Source organism: Teleopsis dalmanni, chromosome 1, assembly GCF_002237135.1.
Source record: "Teleopsis dalmanni isolate 2A chromosome 1, ASM223713v2, whole genome shotgun sequence".
In the NCBI taxonomy this organism is placed as follows: domain Eukaryota; kingdom Metazoa; phylum Arthropoda; class Insecta; order Diptera; family Diopsidae; genus Teleopsis; species Teleopsis dalmanni.
In genome coordinates, this window is record NC_051846.1 from 199,196,495 (window position 1) to 199,209,356 (window position 12,862).

General features: G+C 23.6%; 1 protein-coding gene across 2 annotated transcripts in view; it reads left to right on the forward strand.

Annotated features, from left to right (window-relative positions):
- Positions 1-12,862, forward strand: part of LOC119671240 — a 28,604-nt gene that overhangs the window by 7,137 nt on the left and 8,605 nt on the right. For both annotated transcript variants that reach the window (XM_038081780.1, XM_038081779.1), the window contains exon 2: positions 8,004-8,161. In XM_038081780.1, the coding sequence (XP_037937708.1) occupies positions 8,107-8,161 (55 nt within the window). In that variant the 5' untranslated portion in view covers positions 8,004-8,106. The remainder of the gene's footprint in view (positions 1-8,003; positions 8,162-12,862) is intronic.

Below are 12,862 nucleotides of genomic sequence, written 5' to 3' on the forward strand. Positions count from 1 at the left end.
TACAATATTCAATTGCAGTAAACTCAATTGAACTTATTTCTGATTTAACTTATCAATTAATTATTGCAAAATAAATATTATTACTATTAATAATGATACAATAATAGTAATACAGGGTTTTGATACAGTCAAGTGCAGTTTAACTTAAAATTTATAAGTAATAACACAATGGAAATATACTAATGTTGTATGTATATTAATTATAAATATTATTTGAACAATTGTAAAAAGCTACAAAATTTTTGAATAATATAATTTAATATAATTTAATACACCGAATCATTAAAATGTATATATCTTTTAACCATTTTTTTTCTTAATTTTTTTAAATTAATCGTTTTATTATACAAATATTATTACATATTTAAAGAATATATGAATAAAAATTGCAATAAACATTAAAAAGTAAAAAATTTAATTGCAAATAAGGGTTAGTATATCATGAAGTTTATAATTCGTATAACAGTGTATGTTATCTATTAAATTATTATTCTCTTATATTTGCACAAATTATTAAACTGTGCACAAAAAAACAAATAATTATAAATCACAAAAAAAAAATTTATAATACGTCATGATGTGTTTTTTCAACAAATAGTTTAAATATAAAAAAAAACAATATTGTAACTTTTTAAATTAATTTAATTGACTAATTTGCCATACATTTATTTAACAAAAATATATACAGTGATTTTATCTTAAACCAGTAAACAAAAAATAAATAACATTTTTAATATAAAGTGCATTAATAAATAAAATAAATTTCTAATGCAGCGAAACAGTTTAATTAGCTTAATTACTTTATTTAGATATATTTTAAATGACGACTAATATTCACAGCTCGAATCCAAATTTAAGTTCTAGATCTTTCAAAATTTGATATTAAAAAATTTAGTTGTTCTGAATATAATTATTTTTAAATTAATTAAATAAATTTAGTTAATTTTTTAAAATTTTTTAAGTTCGAGATATATGCTATCGAAAAAGCGGCCAACCTTACACAACAAAGTAAAATTCGTCCTTCGAATATCACGATTTTAGTAGATAGTCAGGCCGCACTGAAAGCAAATGATTATAAAACGATTAAATCCAAAATTGTATTAAAATATCGCGCCTTACTGATGAGCATCACACATCACAAGGTCTCTCTTTGGAATGAACTAGCAGATGAGATGGTCAGAAGAGCTTCTGAACTGTATACAAGAGAGGCTGAGCTTTCAATACAAACACCGATATGTGTACTATTTAGAATAATAGAGGAAATTAACAATACGGTGACTAACAATTTATGGGCTAACCGCGAAGAATCTTATGGCCTAGTTTGGACAAAAATAAAATGAAAACCTTTTAGGCTTCAGCAATCCTGCAGTTCGTGAACTTACTTAACGGGGCCCTATGCCATTGTGCCTATATTTCAACGGTGGCCAGTTCCAACAAGTGGATTATGCAGGAGTTGCCAAGATAAAGAGAAGGTAGAATCTATCAACCAGTTCCAGTGTCTCTGTCCAGGACTGCAAACAAGGCGACTTCAATGTCTTGGGGATCGTTTTTTCACTGGCATGGAGAAGATAACGAAAGCAAACTTATCGGATCTCATCAACTTCATCTGGAAAGCCAAATGGTTTAACAAGGAGAATAAAGGTTAGCAACTCCCCTCTCCCGGCAAAATTTTTGAGAGCATCACAATGGGCAATATATGCCTCCGAGTGGAAGTGCTGATTACTGTCAGCACGCGCCCTCTGAACATAACCTTATCTACATGTTTTTGTTCTTATTCTTCATTTGTGATAATTCAATTGTTAAATAGATAAAAATAATATATAAAAAATACATGTATGGTATATAGGGATATAGCATATAGCATTTATCCTCTTTCGAATTTGTTAAAGGTTTATTTTATGAGATATAACTAACAGATATTCCATTCTTGGTTTATTACTTGCCAAAAAAAATTTTTTTAAAAGTACAGTCTTTTTATCTATACTACTGAGATAAGGCTGTTATTTTAATTAGCTTTACATTTTGGAAATAACGCTATTGTTAACGTTTTAGCTCTATGGTATGAGTTTCTATTATTTTAGTGAACATTATTTACTTGATCTCTTTAGGTTTTGGATAAATAAATGTTTCTAAGCATAGTGTAATTGAGAATTACACATTAACAGGATGATAGTATCCCTGCGATCTTTATTGTCTATTTCATATACTTTGCCGTAGATCCAATATTATAAATATTTTCATTGAATTGAAGTCTAGAACAGTCTTGAAGACAAGCTGTTTTATTTTTGATATGATTCACAGTAACAAAAATCAGCACAATTTAGAAAAAAAACAGAATTATAATTATAACAAATTATAATTACTTAAGGTTTTATTATTTATCTATTTGTGAAATTTGTTTTTTGCAATTTTTAATAGGCGAAGTCTTTAACAAAATAAAACCTCCTGTTGAGTTAATTGTTTTTTAAGTACAAACATTTGTGTTTATATAATTATAAAAGTACAGAGCTGTTCTGTTTATTGTTTAATCCATAAACTGTCTAAACATGTTTTATAATAATCATTTCCACTATTTTTAAATTTTTAATCAAGAATGGATTATATAGTTTATAGAACACATCTAGTAAGAATATCAGAAAAGTTCTTTTAAATGTTTCAAGATCTTTTGTTATTATTTTAATAAGTTTTATTTATTTAATTTAAAATTTTTAGTAGATAGATACTAAAATATTTTAAATTTTTATTATAATAAATTTATTAATTTAATTAAATTTAAATTTCAAAATACTTCTTATATCTTCCCATATTCATTTCTCTTAAAAATTCTTCAAGCTAAACATGCTAAACTAAAAATGCTTGATTCTTTTATTATTTTATTTACTATAAGTATCTTATTTTTATAATAAAATCTTATATAATTTCTAGGCAGAGCATTTTATATTTTAATAGAATGGTTACAGACTCGTCGGGGAGGTATGTAGGTCTGCGGTTAGTTCTTGCATAGTGTGATGAAGTGATAAACAATAATCCAGTCCAGGTGTAGAGAGGGATTATGAAGAAATGTCACTATTAACTGTGAGAGTAAAAGTGCTCAAGTGCACTGACTCAACTAGTCTTAACATAATAATATATAATACATAATATACATTATATAATAAATAAAATGTATAATGTATAATATATAATACATAATATATTTTATAACATATAATATATAAAACATATTTTACTTTTGTTATCTCCTATTGATTTTCTATTTCTACAATTTTTTTACGTTCTTCTAAATACGTCTATAAAATATTTTTTATCTTAATTCAAAATGTATTGTATCTATAATATTAATTCCCGTAGATTGTGTAGGGTTTAAGATACAACTCATAGTAGTCGAAACATATTATTCTGCATTTATTTATTACTTTTTTTTATTTTAATCTATTGCAGTTAGACTCTGATTACATATTTTAACAATGCAGAGCTATACGAGTATATTGTAGCGATAGAATCTATACATTTGTGAAATCTTAACCTATTTATACAAAATTTTAATTAAAATAATCTTGAAGTACCGTTTAACTACAATCAAATATTTTTATCAAAAATATTTTAATACTTAAATAATAATCATAATATCGTATATAAATAAATAAAAAATATTTTTTTTTTATTGAAAACGTATACCGAATAACAAGATTTTATTTTATTTAAATGAGGTTTTGTTATCATTAATTATTAGTTATCATTTAAGGTTAAATATATAAATGTCATAAATATTATTTTATTAAGATATCTAATTAAAACAAACATACTAGATTTCGACTATAATTCTATACATTTGACACTTGAACTTACGTTTTTATTTAGCATATCAATTATTATTGAATGTAAATTATTATTTTCGTCTAATATAATAATTTATATTATTATTATTACAATATTATTGTAATAATTAACATGAATCTTACATGATCTTACATTAAGAAAGAAAATAAAATAAAAGATACTTTCTGGAAATACTTTTAATACTGAAAATTCCGGATGATAAAAGACTAAATTATAAAACGGATACGGACAACTGTGCCCAGGCTTATAGGAATATTGTAAAGACATGACACAGGATATTGTTTATTTACTTTTTATAATTTTTATTCTCTTTTTGTTTTTATTATTGCATTTATTATATGATTTTCTTTTTAATTTTCCCGCTATTTTACATTGTATATTTTGTTAGTTTCCCTGAAGATGACTATCGAAGATAGTTGAAATGTTCATAAAATAATTTGTTTTAAACATAAATTATAGTTTGTTTTTTATTTTTATTTATTTAAATGAATAAATAGTAGAATAATTAACATTATATTTTTTGCATTATGATCTATAGGCTTATTACAACTCTCCTTCACGAATTTAAAGTATTTCTCTAAGTCCCATTTCCTCGACAAATTGCAGTATTGAAATTATTGTAATAATTAATATTTCATTTTTTTTGCTTTGCAATCAATAGATTTATTGCATTTTTTATATAAATTCAAAGTCCCATTTCCTAAACAAATTATAGTATTGAACGTACTGTATCGAGTCTCAGGTCTTTATCCGAAATAAGATGCCCAGATACAGATATATCTTTTTTTTATACATCAGTGTCAGGCAAAATCCTAGTACATGCTTTTAAATAAATTTATATTAGTGGTACTCAAGATCTGGAGTAAAGAACTTAGTAATTGATTAATATGATAATATTGTAAAGTACTAGAAAACAAAATACAATTCGAGTAAATATCTTTTGTTGTTGTTACTTTGGTTCATCGTTTCTATGGTACTAGAGATATTAAATTACAATATTATATGTTTATATTATATAGTAACCAATCATATACAAGATGTATTCACAATCTTGAGTAACTAGTTAAGTAGGGTTATCTCGAGTAACTAGATAACCCTATCAAATGTCAATAATAAACTACATGTACTCAAAATGTATTTTCTTGTTGAACTATTACATTATGCCAGATATTGTGAGTACCACTGTAATATTTTATAGATAATCAATAATTTTATCTCTTCTTTATTTGATTATTATTTAAGAATAATATATTATTTTATATATATTTTTATTTCATTTAATTAATTTTCAAATATAAAGTTTTGTTAAGTTTTGTTTTGTCAAATTCATTATTTCATATATTATCATTATTTTATATATTAATAATGCAGCCTAAAAGATAAACCATGGTCGCAGTGCTTCGCTCCGTTGGGCGCTGGTACCCCGTTAATTCCTATTCCTATATATTAATAATTTTATTATTGAATTCAATGCAATGAATTGGAATTCTCGACTTTGATTGTTGGTTTGTCGTTGTTAGTCTGCAAACATTTGGTTTTATAAGGCCACTTCTGTTATTATTTATATTCTTGCTCTGTTTTTAATTCTTGATATACGTAAATCGTTATCTTTCGGAGCTGTTATTTGTATCATATATGTTTTTCTGTTACTGTTAGATTACTTGTATGCATTGTTTGTATTTTGTACATATTGTACAATAATTATTTATAGCAAATTATTTTAGTAAGGATTTTATGTATATAAAACACATATCTTCAAGAGTACAAAGATTCATAAAAAATCTGTTTTCTTTTTCTCGTGTTGAACTGGAAATTTCTTTTTAACAAATCAACGCCAATCTATTATTTATTAATTGTAGTATCGAAAGTTACAAAAGTTATGGTATTATTATTTTATAATTACTATGAGTAATTTCAATGCTTTATGTGAGAAAAAATTATAACAACAGACAAAATAATTATAGAAAAAATAAAAGCCTAAAAAGCGTTGCTAGACGCAAATACTCGCATTCTCTATTTAAACATACCGAAGCGCACTTCACAGTTTTAGTCGATCACTTGTATTCGACGATTGAAGATCGTTAAACTACCAAAATACTAAGCATTAAAAAATAATTTAAATTTTTAAAAAAATAAAGTAATATTAAAAGTGTCCGTTTTGTTAAAAAAAAAAAAAATAAAAAATAAAGGTAAATAAATATTTCTTTAAAGTTTTAAAAAATCCTTTAAAGGACATAATTTCCGATTTATGGTGCGAGAATTACTTTAAAATTAATTTGAAAATAAAAATAATCATGCAAATATTTAAATTTAAATTTAATTTGAAATAATATATTAAGAATGCTGTGAAAATTTCCTTTAATTTAATATAATTTATTCGCAGCTGCTTTTGTATGCTAAATTTAATTTGAGTTTGAGTGCCTATTTAAATAAAATTAAAGTGCGCCCCAACTTCGGGGCAATATTTTGAATGAAATAGTAATTGTTAAAATTCTTAATTAAAAAATTAATCTTGTTCTAAAGGGAATGCGAAATCATTAATAAATACCGATCCTATAATGTAAATAATTGGGTTTTGAATATAATTGAAAAATACATATTTATTACTTTTTGATGTGAAAACACAATAACAATTCGCAAATTAACACAAATTTCTGTGTTTAATTTTAATTTTATATTGAATTTATTTAAATTATTTAAAAATAAAATAATACAATAATATATGTGAAAACAATATATAATCCCGATTAAACTAATTTTAAACAATATTACAAGGGAAAATAATAAGTTAACAACTAGTGTATAAACATAATACAGTTTATGTGAGAATAATAATAAAATAATTAATTAAAAATTAACTTATACTGAAAAAGTTTATAATTATAAACAATTTATTTTTCTTTATTTAAAAAACTATGCAGTAAAAAAATTATTATATTAGAAATAATTTTTGTGTTTAAAATTCTGCCGGTGTTTTTATAACTTATATAAAATAATAACTTATATAAAAATATAAATAATTCTTAAAAAAAAATTTATTTGGTACAAAGGATATATTAAAATCGCCTGCTTTAACTTCAGTTATATATTATTTCGTTGTGGTTATTAATTAAATGTGATGACTTATTTTATTTTAATTAAAAATTTATTTATATGAATTTGTAGGGAATTTATATATAAAACGTAATTTTGGAAATTAATAAAAAAAAATTGGGCCATTAAAAAAGTTTTTATACTGAAGAAAAGTTTAAATAATTTTGTAGGAACTAAAGTGCAAAAGTTCAAATTTTATCATTTTTTTTGGCAATTTATTTTTTTTTATTACTTTGAATAATTAATTAATTCTGCATTAAAGCGTAATTAAAGGAGATTAAGTTGGCAAAGATAATGGAAACACAGAAAAATATATAACATTTGCACATAATAATAAATACACATATTTTTATACATATTTTGTCAGCGATTTCGACAAAAATATAATTGATATTAAATATATATATTTATACACATATAAAGTAGATCGGAGACAAGTATTTAATTGATATAAAGCATGTAAAATCCAATAATTGGTCTCAATAAAATATTTATTTGTATATATGTATGTGTGTTTGTATTAATATTCTAATCCTGAAATCAATGAAAAATTGTTTTATATAATTATAATTAGATAATCAAATATAATTATTTATAATTATAATAATTAATTGTTATTTAATAATTAATAATTAATTATTATTTAATTATTAATAATTAATTATTATTTAATTATTAATAATTAATCATTGATTATTATTAATTACTTTGATTTATTAAGTCTTTTTAAAAGCAAATATATGTGGACTATTAAAATAATAACAAAAATATAAATAAATTAATAATAATAATAACAATAATAAAAATATAATAAATTTTTTATAGATATAGAAAAGAAGATTTGATTTTCTTTATTTGATTAAATTTTTGATTTATTTTTTAAGTTTTTAATTTAATTTAATATTAATTTATATGGATATTTAATATGGATATTTCATTTTAATAAAATCATTAAGTAATAAATATATAAATAATTATAGAATAAAATAATAAATCATTTTAATAATTAATTATTAATTATTTAATTAATTAATGCTTAATTAAAAATAATTAAACTTTATTTGTTTCAGATTTGCTTTTGCAGTGAGAAATATTTGCTTTCAAAGGGGAAAAAATATAATTTTATTAATTAAAGTTCGATTAAACGTTGGAACATAAAAATTATATTCGAAAATGGAATCTTTCTTAAAAGGAACAAGTGCCAAACGTTTTATAATTGAAGATTCAAGTAAGTAAATTCATTTAAATATACTGTATTAATAATGTGGAATTTTTATAATGAAACCATACTACAATTAACTAAATATAATGCTTTCCATATAATATTAGCGTACCATATATGCAACAAAATATTGACATATCATATCTCAATGTTTTTGATAAATGTTATACTATGCGTTACAATCAATAGACAAAAAAGTTTTTTCAGATATAGTAATAGCTATTCAAATGACTTATATAGATTGTTTATATGTAGGTTTAGGTTTTCTTTATTATATGATATTAAAAAAACCTTTTATTACATTAGCATAATATAAACATCCGGAACCATTTAAAAGCATGTCAGTGTTCCAATTTTCAGATATTGAAAGTGTTGTTGAGTTATCCAATTTTTCATCCATCATTATACGAAACCATAAAATCAAAAAGGTTGTTAATGAAAGTCAGAAAGACCTTCAAGATTCCGCCAACTTCAATTGTTCATTTATTCATTCCACTGAATTAAGATAAGCGAAGTTATTACAACATATTATTACATTAATTTAGTTCGAACTACACTTAGTACATACAGATTGTTCAGTTTTTCTTTGATTCCAACTTAAGAAGATAGGGTCAATAAAATTTAAACTATTTAAAAATATATTGAACATAAATGTGTAGGAAAATTTAACATTTTATATATATTAATAAATAATTTCATTAATAGATTATTAATATATTGAGATTAATTAATTAGTTAAAGAACAAATCGCCATTACTTTTAGGTAGCCGTGGCATAAAGCATTGATTCTAAATAATTTTGTTTTTAATATATATCAAATTCAATTTAATTAAGTCTAATTTAATAGACGAACTATTGTTTAAATATATGTTTTGAAAATTTATAAACTAAATCTAGTTTTAAAAAAAACTAAATTACACAAATACTCTTTTATTAAATGTGCACATAAGCGATAATTATAATAATCTGCACTAATAAGTACTTATAGTTTTATTTATTTCAATTAATTCTACTCAGTTTGTTATATATTACATATTACATATATTACATTATAGTGCAATACTTAGCAGAGTTGTTGCATGCCGCCTGTGATGCATTAAAATGATTAAGCGCTTACTGTATTGTGGTTGTGCCGGAAACACTTAAATCGGTAAACGATTTGAAAGATACAAATAAAAAATTGCCTATTTATAACTTTAGAATAGCGATACGGAAAACAAAATAACTAGTTAAACACCAAATCTATATGACTATATATATATATAAATTATATTAAATATAAATATATTTTTTTGTGAATTTGTACAATAAGTCTTTTAATTTATTTATAGTATGTTAAATTTTATTTTGTTAAGATATATAAAGAGCTATCTTTATGGAGTTAGAGCCATCTTATATAAAGATCTATATATAAGGATATATAAAAAGCTATCTTTATCTTTTTAGTGCCATCTTAGGAATCAGTCTATAATCGTCTATATTGTTATTGCCTATATTCTTTGTACATCAATGGCAATTTCATTCACGTTAACGATGATTTGTTATTTTCATTTAGTTAAAATCCTTAATTTATGTATAGTATGTTGGTTGCAGATTATCTATTTATCTTCATCTTCATCAAATTATTTAGTTTCTCTTCATCTCTTCTCTTAAAAATTGCATTTGTTGCTTACCCCTTAACTCGTAAAATCTTAGCATGCTAATTATTAATAAAATAAATAGTACTGTAAAATAACATTATATTATATATTTCTTAATTAATTTCGTTCATGCCATTATTAATTTCCGGTAACCCACTGTAAAAATTATTCATTTTCCATTTAAAGCATATTTTGATTTGTAGGATTCACCTTGATTGAGTAAGTTTCTTAATTGTAAAAAAAAATTACATTCAGCGAGATCATTTCTATCCACTGCAGCTTTACTAAGGTTCTTAAATAAAATAGTTTGACTTTTGTCAAAGCACACTATTTTCATTTGATTAGGGTCTATTGTAGTGAAAGATATTTATTAAGATTATAAACTTTCATGGTTGTTTAATTTGAGTTTCTGTCGTAAATGACCATAACACCCGCATTGAGATCACATCGCCAATAAATGTTCTCTAAAAAAAAATTCTACCGATATCAGTTGAAGTCATATATAGCATTTAGATATAATTTCCTACCTACAGTATCATGTACAACTGAATACTTATATATAACTTTGTTCTAATTTTATTATTATATTTCAACATATTTATATTCTTTGTATCTTATTTTTATATCCTCAACGACTGACATTCTGGCTTTCATTCGGAAGGCGGAATGTTTTCTGTTCGGTTAAGGTTTGTTGCAGCACAAAAGATCAATCATGGTCACAGTGCTCCTCTACGCTGGGAACTGGTACCCTGTTTATTTCTAATTCTAAATTCTTATCTTATTTGACTACATTGCTATTCCTGTAATGTATTTGTATACAAAAACTCTGTATCTTTGGGTTTTTAAGATTGGAACACATAGCAAATAAAAAAACATTTTTAAAAGTTTTAGTCATATTTTTAACATATCGAAAAAATTTTGTTCCAAAAAATTATAAGTGAAAAAACTGTCGTACTTAGATGAAGAGTATATATGTTAATGTATAAATATGCTATGAATGTACTGCAATTGTACATTTATTATTGTAACTGCTCTGCGTACAGCTAAAAAAAAATTTTCTTTTAATATAAAATATTTTATTATTATTTATTTTATTATTATTTCAAATAATTTCTTTGGGTACCTTTGCTACTTTTTCAAAGTTTAAGTATCTTTACTCAACATATTTTTTTAATAGTACCTGTATCTGTTACTACCTATGTTTTCTTTTAAGTACCTTCCCATTCTTGTCACTTTTTTGCTTTTTTAGTACGTTATCATTTATTTCATTAATCCATCTGGTTATTGGTCAATTGGGGTTATGTTTGTTTTTTCATTTCCTTTATTTGTATATCTGTCTTATAGTAAGAAAATATTAAATACTTCTTTGAATCTGATGGACGTCGGCAAGATATTCAATAATGAGGTCAAGTTTATTGAAGATATTATTTTAAATAAGATTCACGGATCGTGTTCTCTTGAGCATTTGCATGATTGTAGTTCTTTTTTTCTTTTTATAGTTCTTTAATCTAGGAACGTAATACTGAGAAAGTAATGATAATGTTGCTCCACGAGTCACTTCCGTCTGAAAAATTTGACGTTAAATTACAACTTATATTCACAAAAAATTGGTCTCGCCCATGCGACTCATGGAGTAACATTAGCATGACTTTCTAAGTAGTAGTTCTTTAATTTAAATTATAATTATTAGTTCTGTTATTTTAAAGTAAACCAAATAAATGAGTAATAGTTGCAATTTGTTATTGCTCTTATTTACAAAACAATTAATTGAAACAAATATCAGTAAGAGCGTTAAACATACTATACTACAATTCACGATATAATAGGCAATAGCTTTCTTAAAACTATTAAAAACAAATATTTACCGATCCATTTTTAAAAACATATTTTCACTGAAATTTCAATAATTAAACAATTGTGTAAGTAATTAATAGAAAATGCAATTTGTAATTTGTAATTTGTTTTGTAAACTGTCCAAGTCTTGATGGAGATAAGTCTTAATGTCGTAAAACTATTCTGAAAACTTTTTTTTTTGATTATGTAAATAACATTGCAAATTGTAATTACTTTTTATAAAATAAATTAAATATTTTCAACATGTTGATAAGAAATATTTTCGAAATGTTATTAGTAGTTATTAATGAAGTATTTATCTCTACTCTATGGCTCTATGGTAATATAAATAATTTTATAAATTACAAGTTTTCTGTGAAAAATTCTGTAAATCATATGTACGTCCCCTCCGTTTTACCAGAATTGAGTAGTAACAGTAACTAACAATAACAATGAGCCCCGTAAATCTCATATATGAATTAAACTACTTTTACATATTAAGTAACTATTACGGCATATATAATATAAAATGTATAATGTTTGTAATCATCAATTAATATTATATCATTTATGAACTTTTTTAAGTGCAATAAGGGCGTTAGGTAATCTAAACAATGAAATAATGTATTTTAAGCCTAATTGCATTCGTGCCGCTCAATCGTGTGAAACTCAGTTTTTTTTAAATTGTTGATTGTCAGATTTGTATTTAAGTATCAATTTTATAATTATTTATCTTCCAATGGAAATTTATATTCATTGGATGCCAATAAAACTGTTGTGTTTTGATGGAAGTCGAAGAGGAAATATATGTGCAAGTCACGTTACACTTGACTTGTACATGAAATCTTATATGTTCTTAGCATGAAATTTTACACTAATAACAGTTACACGATTTTGAAGGCTTCTGACTTCGGACTTCTGAAAAACCCCAACCGCTCTGGGTGTGTTTTATATGCAATTTTGCAATCAATTGTCTTCGAACTTAGTGCAAACGAAAATAAAAACATTCATAAATTTATACAAAATAATTGTTAATATTTTTTATAAATTGATTTTCATTTTGCAACAAACAAATTGCAAACATACTAAAAATGTGTTCAACAATTAAAGTAACATTTTCAGAAATTTTATTTGCTAACAAAATTCATTTGCACACTTGAAAAATTTTAAAAGCTAAAAGTTGTAACAATCATGGACAGATATCACCTTTGTAATACTTGCAGTCCAACAAATT